This window comes from Cryptotermes secundus, unplaced genomic scaffold (assembly GCF_002891405.2).
Source record: "Cryptotermes secundus unplaced genomic scaffold, Csec_1.0 scaffold14, whole genome shotgun sequence".
Taxonomy (NCBI): Eukaryota; Metazoa; Arthropoda; class Insecta; order Blattodea; family Kalotermitidae; genus Cryptotermes; species Cryptotermes secundus.
This window is the reverse complement of record NW_019718022.1, coordinates 322,606-339,321: the sequence shown is the minus strand read 5'-3', so window position 1 is coordinate 339,321 and position 16,716 is coordinate 322,606. Positions and strand designations below refer to the sequence as shown.

At 41.6% G+C, this 16,716-nt stretch overlaps 1 protein-coding gene across 1 annotated transcript in view; it reads right to left on the bottom strand.

Moving 5' to 3' along the window:
* LOC111861210 (rho GTPase-activating protein 7) overlaps positions 1-16,716 on the bottom strand; it is a 174,637-nt gene that overhangs the window by 9,193 nt on the left and 148,728 nt on the right. The window contains exons 8-16 of the mRNA XM_023849671.2: positions 15,779-15,921; positions 12,915-13,044; positions 10,503-10,819; positions 8,566-8,964; positions 7,021-7,171; positions 5,364-5,487; positions 4,088-4,353; positions 1,553-1,864; positions 691-1,031 (exon numbers count right to left, since the gene is read on the bottom strand). Coding sequence (XP_023705439.1) covers positions 691-1,031; positions 1,553-1,864; positions 4,088-4,353; positions 5,364-5,487; positions 7,021-7,171; positions 8,566-8,964; positions 10,503-10,819; positions 12,915-13,044; positions 15,779-15,921 — 2,183 coding nt within the window. The remainder of the gene's footprint in view (positions 1-690; positions 1,032-1,552; positions 1,865-4,087; positions 4,354-5,363; positions 5,488-7,020; positions 7,172-8,565; positions 8,965-10,502; positions 10,820-12,914; positions 13,045-15,778; positions 15,922-16,716) is intronic.

Genomic DNA, 16,716 nt, shown 5'->3' with positions numbered 1-16,716 from the left:
ACATCTGTTTGTACCAGTCACACCCCCTCACCATAGCATTCACACATTCATTTTTCTAATGCACAACGCACTGAACAACCCATTAGTACAACACTGTTGTGCTGGCAAAACCAACTGCTCCACCCTGCTGTATTTCCATATGCACCAACTAGAACTGGTGTCCTTTACAGATCAAAGGAGGGAAAATCCGAGCTGTAACACGATATTCCACCACCTCAAACTTTTATCTCCAGTAATGAAGTCATGTATTAAATGCTGATCTCCATTAATTGCCCTCAGACGGATTTCTATTGAATTAAAAATGTTTAAATCTGGTGGGGTGGGGTGAGACTAAGTCCACTTGGTATGTCAGCCACTAATTGGCTTATTGTACCAGCCCCAGACGAGTATGGAGCAGTTGGTGAAATGAGAAGCAAGCAGGGGAAACTGAAGTACTTGGACAAAATCTGCTCCAGGGCCACTGTGTCCACCACAAATCCCACATAACCTGACCTGGGATCAAACCCAGGCCACTGCGATGGGAACTTCTATTGAAACTTCCTTATAATTAATAAATATTCTCCCCAGATTTTTTAATTCATTCTACAGTGAGCCCATCTGTAATGCTGCATTATGAAGGTAATTATTTTTATTCTGTTGTGTACAAATGAAGTAACCCATACAAAACAGTGCAACAAAACATACTCATACCATAAAGAGATCTTTGTGCTCCTTGATAAGGTAGAGGAGGCAATCATGAGCTGCACGATTCTCGCCAAGTTCCCGCTGGTCTGGAACTCCAACTGTCTTCCGCCGTCGTGGGGACGCGGAAGATGAGCGACTTGAACTACTAGAGGATGGGGGATGATGCAAATGGAATACAGAAGGGGCCAAGCAGACAGCCAGATTGCTTGCGGTCATCTGGTTGGCTGCAGACCGGGCTGACACCTGGCACAGGAACTCCAGTAGTGTTTGCAGTGCTTCACGGTGCTCATCAGGGAGGAGGAGCAGCACACACTGAACAGCTTCTGCCCGGAGATTGTTTGGAACATCTGGAACAGAAAGGGCTGGGTGTCATCCACAGCAAAGTCAGCACTCTCACAGCAGTTCAGCCATGAAGTTATCAAATAACCTTTGAAAATGAAGGCACCCTCAGGGAGCCAGCATCATAATGGAAAACTGTACTGAAACAACCAACTTCCTCTGCACTTGACAGTCACTTAGCAGAGCAAGAAGTTCCATGATGTTACAGAATCAAAAGATTCATCACATGTCATAAAAGTCTGCAAATGAACTATAGTTTTGAGTTGATTAATTTTTGTTCACATCTTTAGAATACTTTTATCTAAATTTCAATTTAATTCTATACTCCCATTTAAACCTAAGTCCCCCAAATGGTCTCATGTTATGATGTTTTTCAACCGAAACTTGTATGCATCTGTTTATCCCATGCATGTTACATATGTAAACGACTCTGTGAACCTTTTCAATGACTTCTTACACATGAAATGCCTTAATGACTTATATCCATGACAGAAGTCTTGGAACGTTTGTACTTTTGAATGTTCCTTACGTTGAAAGATTGCAATGAAGGTTTCAGAGAGTTTGTTTGTAAGTAGTGCCTCTGGTAACTCTCTGAAGTACTGCTTCACCATATCAGCCACATCGTACGCTTGCTGGCCTTCAAAACTGATAGTTTCTCCCTGCATTTCTGTCATCAGTTTTAGTTTCTGGATCCGTGACCGCACGCCTGACTTGCGGAACAAGCCAACTTGATCCAGAGAGTTGACACGCAACCAGCGCAATGCTGCTTGAATACACTTTGGTAGAGCTTGGCCATTTCTTTGCAAGGAAAGGAGCAATGGCACCCCAAACACAGTCTTGTCTGGAACACACAGTTACAATATAGAGTTAAACGGTGACTATGAAGTATTTAGGCACAAACGTTTCAAGCACTGGACAATAAATTATGAATAACACAAATAAGCAGATACATTCTGTTTAAGAACATACATGATTCTATCATTACAGAAGGTCTTACAAATAAAGATGCCTTGTGGTAAGTTGCACCCCTCCATCCATTTATAAAATACTACAATTTAAATGTGATTAAACAGCACCAACTCTCATTCATCTTTAATTTTCCACTACGTTTGACTACAGAGTCATCTTCAGGTAGAGTATTTATTGCAATTCCACAGAGCCATGTATGCCCATTACATCTCTAGCCTTCAGACAATCATTACATGTCAGTGTCATCATGATCACACTTTCATCTAAATTCATTTGAAGAGACCATCTTCTGATATGTGACATCATGTATTCTGCTTGAAGTTCAGCAACATTTCAGAGGAACACACGTTCACCTTCACCATTCGAACATAAGCCAAAAAAGTAACCAGCAAGAAGCAGGAAGCACACAGAGACTTGCTTGGCTTACTCTTTGATCCTGAACATAAAGGCAGTATGGTCCTCTGAAATGTTGGGGAACCTGAACCAGACTACACACCATCAGGGCCCAGAAGAAAATACTCTTCATAATCACTATTGCGACAACCTCAAATCCAATATAATTTCATTTGGTGATGCAGAATATGCAACACACCCTTTAAAATAATACAGTAAGAGACATATACGAGGCTTGTTCACAAAGTAAGTTTCCCTGGGGCTGTTTGCGGAAACAAAACACAATTTCATGGAAATATTTATTGCAACAGATACAGCAAGTATTCAGCTATTTTTCAACATAATCACCACCAGAACTGAGACATTTGTCATACCGTGGGACCAACTTTTGAATACCTGTGCCGTAGAAGTCTGCCACTGTGTGACAACCATCTCCGCCTCTCTGTCATTCTCAAAACGCTGACGCTCACCGGACAGGAATTTCTTGAGGTGTAGGAAAAGCTGGAAATCACTGGGAGCGAGGTCCGGGCTGTAGGGTGGGTGATTACACACCTCCCAGCTGAACTCCTGCAGGAGACTTGCTGTCCATCAAGCCATGTGCAGCCTAGCGTTATCATGCAGGAAGACAATACCGGCACTAAGCATCCCGCGCTGCTTGTTCTGAATGGCCTGTCACAATTTCTGCAGTGTTTCACAGTAATGCTCAGCATTCACCGTCTCACCTCTGGTCAGGAAGTCGACGTGAAGATCGCCCCGTCTGTCCCAGAATACCGTGCACATCACTTTCCGTGCCGACAATGTCTGCTTGAATTTCGTCTTACAGGGAGATCCACTGTGACGTCAATGCATTGACTGCTGCTTGGTTTCTGGGGTAATGTGTGCAATCCACGTTTCATCACCTGTGATGATCTGGTCCAGTAACTCTTTGCCGTCGTCATGGTACCACTGCAGAAAGGTCAATGCTGACTCCATGCGCTTTGTTTTGTGTTCTGGTGTCAGTTGCTTCGGCACCCACCTGGCGCACAATTTCCTGAACAACAGGTGCTCCGTGACAATTTCGTGCAACAAGGAGCGGGAAATCTGCAGGACACGACTGCTGAGTTCCGTAATTGTGACGCGACAATTCTCCATAATGCATTCCCGCACAAGCTCCACCAGGTCGTCTGTAATCATGGATGGCCACCCACTGCGCTTCTCATCATGCACACTTTGTCGACCTGCTGAAAACTGTCTGCACCAGTGACGCATCATCTGCTTGCTCATAACGTTAGGCCCAAAGACCCGGCACAGTTGACGATGAATTTCAATTGGTGCTATGCTCTGTGCATTCAAAAACTTTATCACTGACCACACTTCAGAGTCGGCGGGAGCTGGAATAAGAGCCTCCATCTTCAACAGCTGCAATTATGCTACTATGGGAATGCGAGAAATTCCGTTGATGCATGCGCCAAGCTACGTCATTGCTCCATCACGTACGCACAATCACTTCACGCAATATAGGGTTTGCTAGCTGTGGGACAAGTGAGAAACTTACTTTGTGGACGTGCTACGTACATCTGTAGTAATACGTGACATCAAGAATTAAAACTGTGGTAGATGCTTAGTTAAATGATACATTGTTATGTATACATCTTCATGGTGCATGGACTTGTTATGGCCCACTCAATTCATTCTTTCATTCACATATACATCCTCAGCTCACCTTTGTAGTCTGGAGTCTTAATCTTGCGGATGAACTTTGGCAGCTCCCAGTTCCAGCCCGTGCGGTGCGTCGGGCAGTACCGCTCCATGAAGGCCGTAAGTTTGAGCAGTGCTAACTTGCGTAACACCAGCAGCTGGCCACATGAGAGTGATGCCATTGGCCGAGAGCCTTGCGCAGTGCCCCTGCCTCTCTCACCTGTGCGGAACAGATACGAATCCGGACGCGCTGAGCCCCGCTGAAAACTGTGCCACCTCACCACCACAGCTCTGTAACATCATCACACGTGTCTGTGTCTAACAGGCAAACACTGCAATTGCAGAACACAATTCCTAGTATGCAGTTGATAAATCAATTGAAACTTACACAGCTTCAGGTTATCAAGCGTTGGTTCAAAATTTCATGTTACTGAACAGACTAGTCTTGCACTAATGCTCTGGACTTGGATCTAGAAGTGCTTGGTGCAGATCTCAACCACGACAGCAGGTATCTTGACTGAGGCCTTCTGTCATTTTCCTCAGTCCCTCAAGACAAATGCTGGCATAGCACCTCAGTTATACCACAATTGCCTCCTTCCAAATGCCTTCCAGTTCACCAATCATCATATCATTCAATACTATACAGTCAAGATATTTTTTTTTATTGACTACGTATTTACAATCTGCTCTCTTGTTTGGGGAGCATTAAGTAAATTTGTGGGTGAGTGGCATGAGTGGAGTATTCATCCTCCGATGAATCCCTATCGGTCTTGTAGATGGATAATATTTGTTTCCGTGTCTTCAGTGGGTTCGGGGAGGTCAGTAGGCCATTGTCATTTTAGTCTCCTTGGCACCTTTGGCGGAGTATTCAGGGCCACTATGAGTTTGTTGCTATGTCCATCTAGTCGTGCGCTGTATAGTCTCGACTGTCTGTGAATCTCGTCACTGACAAAAGGAGTCTGGAGGTCGTTGTGGAGAGATAAGTTGGACACATACCAGGGTGCATCTGCGACTGCTCGTAGGATTTTTGACTGTATTCTCTGTATGATTTTTGTATGTGACGGTTTAGCACAACCCCACAGCTGGATCCCGTAGGTCCATATTGGTTTAATAATGCATTTGTATAGGAGTAGTTTATTGTTATGGATAGTTTAGATTTTTGTCCCAGGAGCCAAGACATTTTCTTTAGTTTTAGGTTTATCTGCTGTCGTTTGGTTTTAATATGCTTATGCTAGTCAAGATATGAGTACAAAGAGTTGGCTGGTTAGGTAATTACTTACTGCCTCACAAAATGAACTTACTTGTGCCGTGGGGTTGAACCCCCTTCATCATGCTCACTCTCAGGTTGTGATGCCAGTGTACTGCTGGAGTCCTGACTTCCCATTAACTCTGTTGAACCTGACCTGTCACGATACACTGTCACATCTGTGTCAAGTTAAAGCAGAAATGTTACTCCATGGCCACCTTGGGCACTGTTTATTGTCTTAGGTAGACCTACACTTGTATATTTATTCATTTATTGATCTATTTCAGGAAATGTTTTTCTGCTCATTTTCAAGTGATCAGATGTTGAGATATGTTTTTATTTATTATTTGTTTAAGACTATTGTCAACAGTAAGAACATTTTATATATTAACCTTTTATACTAAACATTATTTTGCACTGAGAATGTCCAAAATTGACAAGTGCCACTACTTCCAGGAAAAAAAATGTAATAAAATATGTCAGTATAGTGAAAACCAATCAGCTGATGGCAGAAATAAGACTATCTCCAAAAACTTCCATGCCCATTGCAAGCTCAGTTAACAGAAAGATGACAACATTAACAATGGTACTTAAAAGACACGGGTACTGAAACATACAGATATAAAATAAATTTAGGGTCTGCTGTTAAATTTGAATGTTCAACATTTGCTTTGCTTACAAAGCTCTTTCATTTCTTGAGATGACTCCATCATTAAGATAGCAATTATTTTTCTTTAAATCTAATGATAAAAGTATGTCATTACAAAATATTACTAATTAGTTCATCTCTATATATAATACATAAACGGGTCACTTTCATGTAACAAAATTCCAGTTAATCATTCACATACTGATTCTGATGACTTCATATTATGTAAAAATGAAGTTCTGGTTGCTTTGGGACAAATATTTGTGATAATATTGATAGATAAATCTTTTCATTTCAATTTCTGAGAATTTTACAGATATCTAACAGAGAAATTAAGAGCCAAATGAGAGATGAAATTAAACAGGCTTTTGACTGTAGTACATACAATGTAGACACACTGAGAAGTGCACCTCTCAATGAGCGTGTTCAGCTATTATCCTGAAATTGTCACATCATGTCCTTTTGGGAAATGATGGATTTGAACACTAAACTGAGGAAAATGTTACACAAAATGCATTTAACACTAAGATTACTGACTTAGGATTCCTAAAATTGAGCATTAAATGAGAGAAAACTTCAGCTGAACATTTTATGGTGGTTCCACTGTATTTTGGAAGATCATGACTGGTACAATCATGAAAAATTAATAACAATGGGCAATGAATAGACAGCTTTCATAGTCCCTGCAGGGTTGTTACTCAAAAAGGGGGGAGGCCCAAAATGCAGTATTCATAATATTTGTCGAGCAACTGTATAGCATTTACATCTTGTCTATAGGAATATAGTGTGCTCAAATCTTATGTGAATTTAAATCATGCAGATATGAAATAGTGCAATATAAAAACTACTAACAAGGTCTCATTCTATGCACAAAGTCTGAAATAATGCAAATTTATTCATATGAGAAGAGAACTAGTCCTGAATTATATGAGGTCTTCAGGAATGCACACCTCGCATAAAATTCGACCACACTGTAAATTACCCCACATGAAAGTTAAAAATAATTACATTTATCTTTATCTTAATGCTACACTGGATCAGACAAAATCAAATCTGATCTCACCTCTGCGCAGTTCACCCTGTAACTTCTCTCGATACCACTGACTTTCCTTGCCAAGGTTGAGACTACCTGCCCTTGCTTGTGACTTGCAGGTGACTGATGGCCTTCGGACTGTATCTTGATCATGACCCCGAATGTCTACATACTCCAGCACCTGGAGAAAGCATGAGTGATATCAGTATTTGCTGTGTTTGGTAGAGTTTATTTCCAGACACAGCTCCCGAGTCTGGAAAGAATTTTGGCTTTCTGAATAAAGCTAATACTCAGCCTACAACATATAATTTTAATTGCTTGAAGTCATTTATTTTAACATACTGTGGCATACAAAGGACTGCATCGTGCGCAACAATGGAAGTACTGTTGAAAGCAGTGTTTGTTGTGTGGTCCACTCTGAGGCTATATGATTCGACCAAGTTCAGTTCAGTTAGCGACTGGAGTGCAGTTGCATACAGTGGAGTGACGCGCGTTTGCTGGTTAGCAGTCACAGGACTGCTGCAGTTCAGTCACTGTGGGCCATTCCTGTTAGAAGCTGGTAGCTGAGGCATGGGTATAGTTTGGGAACATCTGCCATCGGAAGCCATTACCAGACAACTGTTGGTGAAGACATAAGTACGTACTGTAGTAAACTGCAGACTGTATGAATTTGTAGTAGTGATATTGTTACTTGTAGTTACGATCTGAAGCTTGGGGAATATTACAAGAGTGCCTCAGTCTCAACAGCCAGTAACCGGGTAGAAAGTGGAACCGGGTACCTTCTGAGGACAAGTGTACAGCATTACATCATGGTGATATCCTGGGTAATGAACTGTGGGGGAAAATATGTGGGTCTAAGACAGATGTAGCAAAGGACTGGAGAAATTACTTACTGAGGAACTTAATTTGTACTCTTCATGTAATACTGCTAGTGTAATTATATCAAGGATCAGGTAAGTGGAACATGTAGTGTACACTAGGAAAATGCTGAACCTACCACTTCATCTGGAAACCCTTGAAAGAAAGTACCACTAGACACACCTAGTTATAAGAAGGATGATATTAAAATGGATCTTAGAGAAACAGTATGTGAAGGTGCAGACTGAATTCAAAGGAATCATGACATGATTCAATGGCACACACATATGATTTTGCTTTGTATTCATTAAAATTGGAGCATTTATTCACCAGGTTATCAAAACATCAAGTGCTCATGGAAAATCCTATACCGCTATCATATCTGGTCCAATATTGGACTGAAATATGATTTCCTGATATTGGACTGAGTCTGGCAGGGGATCTGAGATGTTTAACTGATGTTTCTAATTAAAGATCGAACTGACATGTTGATCTAGTTTTGTGATAAGATTCATGCCTCTCTCTCTCTCTCTCTGGGTATCAGCATTCTGCCCAGTTAGAGCTACCCAAGATTCATCTTGGGTTGAACAGCTGTTACAGATGATGATCTAACCTTGCATATTTTCATATCTTAAACAGCCTTGACCTGTATACAAAGTATATAAGGTACACTGATTAGGGTAGGGCAGTTATCATAGGCATGTTCATCACATATACCTTGGTGTGGTTACTGTTTGCATCTTTGAGGTACTGCTCTCTCCAACTTGTGGGTTGGCACTCAGAGTCTGACAAGGCACCATGGTCTTCAGCTTTGCTGCGACCATGATGGAGTAGTTTTTTCGCCCGGTTTAGTTTTGAGCGGCCACGATGATGAGGCGGTGCTGTTGAACTGCCACCGCCCTGGCTTCCATCTGAACAGTAACTAGAACTATCATCTCCAAATGCTGGACCCAATGTTCCTGAGGCTGGGGATGGTGTCAGTGTAGGTGTTGGAGTGGCGGAGGGAAGACCAGATGATGGTTGGTGCTCTGGTGAGGAGGTGCTGGTTCCAGTAGGGGAGACGTCAACACAGTTCAGATCCTTCATGCGCTGCTGCATTGTTGTCACATCCAGCACCTGTGCAACAGAACTTCAGCATTTCTACACGCTGACTGTGTGGGCCTGAATGTATGTGTCTGATGGACTGCTTGACAATACTTTAACTGCACAGGCTAATGGGCAGAAAATTAAGCATAAAGATGAAATGAATGATGAGCAGGCAAGGAAAACCATTTAAATATTTGTCTATCATTCGCATGAATTCAGTCTTCTGTGTATAATAATGTATGGATAAGATTAGTATACAGCATGACCAAATGTTAGAACATGACAAAACATGGGCCACTATTGAAGAATGTGCTTAACACATACTGCAAGAGCAGTCACCTGCTTATGCTACATACAATTTACCTCAACCTGTGCCAGTCATCAGTGTCTGTGGACCCTTTACCTCTCTGTATCTGCTGTCAATTATGTGTCAACATATAATTAATGCACAAGTTTTATAATAATTTTCATTACCAACTGAACTTAATTAAAATTTCTAAATCATAAATTGCCATACATATGAGTATTATGATTTGGACCAAAGAGAGATGAAGTGATAGGAGGTTGGAGAAAACTGCATAATGAGAAGCTTCATAACTTGTACTCTTCTCCAAGTATAATTAGAATGATCAAGTCAAGAAGGATGAGGCAGGCAGGTCATGTAGCACAAATGGGGGAGACGAGGAATGCGTATAGAATATTGGTAGGAAAGCCAGAAGGAAAGAGACCACAGGGAAGACCAAGGCATAGGTGGGTGGATAATATTAGAATGGATCTTAGAGAGACAGGATAGGATGGGATGGTATGGATTGGATAATCTGGCTCAGAATAGGGACCAGTGAAGGGCTCTTGTGAACATGGTAATGAACCTTCGGGTTCCATAAAATGCTGGGAAATTCTAGAGTAGCTGCAGAATTGGCAGCTCCTCCACAAGGGCTCAGCTCCATGAGTAACTAAGTATGAGACTTATGAATTTTCCATCTCTTTCATGCCCTTCCTGGTATGTAAATATACCATTTCGTTTTCAGGCAGTAGGAGGGGGATTATGACTGGACCTTCTCCACCCCATGCCAACATTGTGTGCTACTACTGTACTTATCATCCACAGAACTGTAGCTCCAACATAAGATGTTATGTGTACGAGACACAAATGAGAGAATTTTGGTTTATAAAACATGGAAAATAAAGGTAAAGTTTCACCCTTGTCATGTCACTATGATGTCTGTGGGGAGTGGGATTCTCAATGTTGACACTGGCTGAAGATATACAATCACGTTTACTCTCTGGCTGTCTTTATTCCTAGAAAAATCCCTTTGTACCCACTAGACAGGAGCCTTGGTGGGTCTCACAGCAATTCTGGATGCGGCAAGAACAGAAAAATCCTCCTGCCTGCAGAAATCAAGCACTCTGCTATCCAACAGCTACATCAACTATCATGGCTTATAACTGTGGATTATGCAAGATCTCAAGTTCATTCATGATTCTTCCCCCAGTAAGTCCAGATAATTTGGAGTGTACTGTATGCCTAAAACATACCCCAATTTCTGGAAATGAACGCAACTCTCTACCTGTGGCCCACTAATGACAACGCCTTCTCGATTTTGTTGCCTCCTTCTACGAGATTTGAGACTTTCCATGCGACGCAGCAAGGCTTTGGCACCATCCCTAAGGCGCTCACTGCCAGTCCGTCGAAATCGCACAGCCAAAAGTTCTGGATCACCTGCAGGGTGACCAGGTGGTAAACTGCCATAGCGAAGATTAGCTATGACAGGCATCTCCTCAGGATCATAGTCCTCTTCCTCATCCATCAACCGCTCCCCTGGGAAACCGTGATGTTCCTCTGCGCCATCAGGTGCAGACTGGTCCTTCTCCTTGCTCGCTGCAGCTGTAACATGACAGGATTCCTCACATCACCTGACTGACTCACTGACTCACTGACTCCATGGTGCTGAGCTTTCTTGAAAAGCTGATACTTGCTCAGATGCAAGAAATTTCCAGCTAATTTCCTCTCTTTCTTCAACTCAGAAGTGTATTATAGTTTTCACGAAAGCCTGCAATCAGACTCAGAAGCCAGTTTGGTTCACCTCACAACTGCACACCCTGTTTCTTTAAGATCCAGTTTTTGTATTATTGTCTACGTGGTTTTATAACTAATATATTTCATCTCTACCATGCATGCTCGAATTATCTTTAAATTATTAGGTAACAAGTATAAATTAAGTGTCTCAGCATGCAATCTTCTACATCTTCCTTCTACTTCGTCTGTCTAAGGTAGGCCTCACACCAGCATGTGTCAAGACATGTAACAGTCAAGACACGATGCCCGCAACATGACGCAAAGAAAGGAGCACAGTTGAAACGAATGAGATTATGTCAGCATCATGACTCAGACCGGTGTGCGCCAGTTTTCATAATCTCATTCATTTCAACTGTGCTTCTTTCTTTGCGTCATGTCCCAGTCTTGACGCATGCCGTTGTGCGGCCTACCTTAGATTCAAACTTTCTCATCAGAGCAGGTACAACTATCATTTTGTATATTTTCATCATTAGATTCTTTGATAGGAATGGTAAGGTAAATGACATTCTGAACTCAACAGTAGCAGCCATTTCCCATTTTAATTTTTGCTTAATTCTGTCACGAACATAATTATGATTTGTTACTGTTGTTTCAGAATATTTTGAAATATGCGCAATTCTCAAATCTTTACACACTGATTCTATCTTGCACTGATCCTGACACATAAAGCAATGCTTATTACAAAATTAGGTAACTGAACTAAATGAAGATAACTATTTGAAAGCAGAACCCTAAGACACAATATCAGGAATAGAAACAAAAAACTGCTGATGGACATGATTACAAATTGTTCAATCAAATTTATGTTCTCACTGACCACTTCCATAAGATCCATTTTAATATCATACTCCTGCTATTTTCTTACTTTTTGAGTTGGCCATTGAACAGAACTGTAAATGACTTCCTTCGGTTTCTTTCATTCCATCATATCTACATGTACATTTCATGGTAACTTCCCTGAACTGACTATCGTAACATAACTAAGTGAGATGTGCAAATAACAAAGTCACCTGTTATATTTCTGCCTCCATTCCTCGCTTTGTCCTGCTCATTCCATATGTATTTTCCACAGCAACTGATAGCATTATCAGATAAACCACAAATCCATCTACATACAGAATGTCCCAGGAGGATGTCACCAAATTGGAGATTATTAATAAAGTCATTTTGGAAAAGAAAAAAAAAGGTGTGTCATACAAATGTGTTTCCTACTGGCAATCAGTAAGAGCTGCGGTTGTGGTCATTTCCAGAGTAACGAGAAAATCAGGTTCTGCGCAGACGCAAATTTAGTGTGAAGCTGTGCATTTACATGTTACACTACATTCATTAAATCTATAAATGTTCAAACTTTGTGCTTCAAGAGTTGGATATAACAATGATTCGTAGGAACAAGTCACTTTCATCTTCGAGGTCAAGGAATAAGCCAAATAGAGCTTCTGCTTATCAAATGCTTTCATGCTGGTTCTTTGCTTGGGTGTGACAGCCCCAGATCCTACCTGCGCTCCTTTAAACTCAATACTTCTTCAAGCTCCATGTATCAGTGAATTAATTAATCGTTCTTCGAAGAAAGTCTAGGCTGTTATTTGCAGAACGCCATCTTCTGGGATGTGGTGCCGTGTGAACTGACATATTGGAGGAACGTATCGCCTCCATCTTCAGGGTGCAAAAATCTGTGAGCAAGGAACCAGCTTAAGTAGATTGCTACAATCTGCAGCGAATTTTTCTACCCTGAAGATCGAGGCGATACGTTCCTCCAAAACGTCGGTTGATAAGATTTACACAGTGCCGCATCCCAGAAGACGGAATTCTTCATAGTCACTGCCGTGAAACTCTCAAATCTTTGGGAAGGACTAAATGGTCTTCATTATACTGCCAAGCCAACAAATAGGTTCTGTTAACTAACCAGAGATTGCTTGAAGCCGTTCTACATGTTGGGCTGTAACTTCACACACTCGTGACCACCGCCTGGATTCTGGCTGGAATGTCCAGTTCTCGCTCAGAGCACAGGGATCATCATCATCTGAATCATCAACCTGAAGCACAATACAAAAAAAAAAAGTTAGCCAGCTTCAGCTGCACTTGGAAGCTGAAGGTAACAGATGCAATTTCTTAATATGGCTGGTTTCCACTTATTTTGAAAATGTAAATTAGAAGGTGAACATGTCTCCTCCCCTTCAACTAATCTAATTCTGTACGTGATGACTGATAAGGGCATGAGTACATTTTCTGTCCATCCAGCCCTCATGACCTTTAATGGCATTACTGTGTGCACTTGAGATACATAAAGGGTCAACAGTCAAAACACAGCAGAACAGAAAGTCTAAGAAGACCATGTTTCAACTCAGAATTTTTTTGGATGTTGTCCTTCATTTAGTGGTAATTCTGGGGGGAAATAGAAGAAGACAGACACTTCTTTCACTCCCTGTTCCACACAAATGTAAAACAGTTGTTAATTTTCAATATTAGACAAAATACATTAACAATTTGAAAAAAAAAATGCCGTCCTACAAATTTGTATGCCAGAACGATAACATAACATCTTCACGTTCCTTAAAACTAAGAAAGTACGTACTACACGCCTCAGAAATTTGTCCTTGAGTCACTTCTCTTCTAAATTGAGGAAGAAAGCTACGGACTGGTCCAGCCAGTTCACAAAATTACAACGTGCCTTCTTTATCACTGAAAGGGCAGTTTTATGGGGGGGGGGACACAAAACTTGCTTACAGACTTTTGCTTAAGTGACTCAAGACTAGTTTTACTAATCTCCATCAGTATTGAGGATGGAAGAGGAATTTTTAATGACTTTTATTTCTAGTATTTGTATTTTTCTTCTGGTTTTATTTTTTTCCCCAAAATCCAGGGGAGGTGGGGAAGATGTCTGGATCCCCTTCCAGCCAGAGCCCATGCTTTCAGTATTTTACCGTTAAAAACAGAATTGGTTCAAAATTAAACCTCTCTTTCCTTGTAAAACTGACAATTTTCATATAAGTTCAATTAAAACTGTACCATTTATTAAAATATACGTTCATCCTTCCATATAAAACAAGTAAATAACCAAGGAATATCAACGTTATAGAGAAACTGTAACTTACAACAATGACAACAGAGAGAGTTAAGAGAAATAAAGTTCTTTGTACACCTAGTCAAAAGGTCGCTCAAGGTTCCCACAAGAGAGTGGCAGACATGACGAACTCTCGAATCAGAATGTAATTTCACAAAACTTGCCGGGAACCAATCAACAGAGACACCAAGCGGACCGTGGGGAAGTATGGAATTACTTTGTCACTGTGAAACGCCTGCTCTCAGAAGGAAACAATGGGGCACAGTTTCCGGCATAACAATCCGGCTTTCTCCGACTGAGCGTGAGAGCCTCTTCTTCCTCTGATGACTCAGTGATACTTCAAATCATCAGAATCCTAAGTACAGCTCAGTAAGAAATCTGCTACGGCCGCTTGCCGGCAGGGGCCAAATATGTTTCTTCGCGACTACATCCGCATCGCCTCATATCTAACGGGTAACAGAGAGGTAACTGGCCGGAGCGTGAGGCTTACCACTTCCCTCTGTACAATGCCAAGGCGCAGAAAAGTACGCAGCTTCACATTCACGCTATATAAATAACATTCATATCGTGCCTGGAATGAACCATCTTACCCTGGGTCATCCCACGTCTCTTTTGTTTAAATTTTAATTCTAAAGTCCATCTCGGTATCCTCATTCTACCAATTTTTGTACATGGCCAAACCAACAGTTAAAAAGAAATTCTGAACTCAAACTCCGTCTCTAAGAACAAAAAAGAACACACCTCCCCTACACGCGTTTATTCTGCGCTAAGGTCAAAGTACAGGATGCAAATGAGAGGATCATGACGGACTGAGGCTTACTCTGAAGCGTTTATGGCACACTGATACGGCCAGCGATGCGAAAGAATTAATTACTTTTCCAATTAGCTATAAACATAATTCGCCTGTGAAATGTTTAGGTCACAGAACTCGTTTCATTTGGATAGGCCTGTGTTCCATTGAATACACCTCAGCCATCCGACCGATTTCCTCGCAGATTACTGTACTTCAATTTTAATTACGAGAAGAAAGAAAGGCATGTCAGAAGAAAATTCCCACAACGATAACACTTTCTTTTTGTAGAATCGGTATTTTGTTTCGCTACTCTATCATACAGAATAACGAATTTAAACGGCATCTGTTTGCTTTAACAAGCAGGCCGTGTGTTTAAAGCAGCTCTATTATAACGTGCTTTCTAATTTTCCAACCTGGTGAAATCTGAGAATTCTGATCATTTACTGGCCACGAGAGAGAGAACAACCGTATGAATATAGAAGCAGACATTTCACAGTTTTGTGGAACCGCAGGGCGGACGCTACTGCGGAAACAACAGAAGCAACCGCACACTCACGCTCCAGTGTGGATCCGAAAGGCGGACGTCCCTTCGCGAAAGAACGAACAAGACTAATGCAAACAGCAAAAACGTGCTTCCTTAGAGCTGTGCATAATACTGCGGTGGGGGCTCCTTGATAGCTGCTTGTCGCCGCGTCTAACTGCGTAAAGAGTGGGCAGACTCTGTGTGCGCTGCAGTTACTCTGATCTTTGGGGTGTGTAACTCAGTGAAACTGACGTAATTATTTGTAGACATGAGGGTAAGTGTCCAATCGAAACGCCATCTCTAGTCACAGTAATGTTCTTCAGAATACCGGGCGAGGGACCCAGCAATGTTTACCGGCGTGCTCTCTGCAAGACACCGAGATGTACTCACACTGTTCTTTGGCATATTGTCCACCTTCATCTTTGCACACCTGTTGAGTGCGTGGAGACGTCGAAACAGAGACTGGAAAGAGTCAGTGTCCAGGAAAGGGTGATCCTTCTGCACACCGCTCACATCGATTGGAAACTGAAGATCTGTAACAAGGATGTCAGGAACTCTTCAGTTATCGGGTATCATTTGCTCAGCCACAAGGTTCCAATGCTGTACATGAAGCAACGGAAACTTCTGGAAAGAACTAATGGCACAGTTTCCTTTCATACGAAATGCACAGCATACAAAACGCCTCCATTAATTCTTCAGTGCCGCGGGAACGTCTTTACCGACGTGTTACTTGGCAACGATAGAGGGACACGGACCCACGTGCGTTTTTTTGATAAGACATGGACCGCACAAAAATGACGCATCCAACAATTATTCTATTGTTTCTTGTATTCGTTGCCGCGGGAACATGTTTACCGAGCAACTGCCTAGCAAAGTAAGGAAGGATACAATTTACCTAGCCGTTTCCTAGCAACGATAGGATACATGTACAGACACTCAAGACCGATGGAATATGAAGTACGCCGCTGAAATGGACTCAGTTGTAATTACATACATACGAATAATGTTATATTTTAGCGTCCTGTTGCACTGATTTATGTCCATGATTTATTCTAGCCGTCTTACAGTGCATACACTCATCCACTTCACTCTTCACTCCCGCACTACATGTTTCGGCACAAAGGTGCCATCTTCAGGTGCTTTTTGATTTACGTTAAACTACTTCACTGCATGCCTTGCCGTCTTCATACTAAAATAACTAAAATATATGTTCATCATATATATTGATAAATATTAAATATTAAAAATATTAAAACTGTTCAGGATTTTTTATCCCTACGTCGCATCTCAATACGCGAGTCACACCTATCCTCTTCTATCGGAGCACT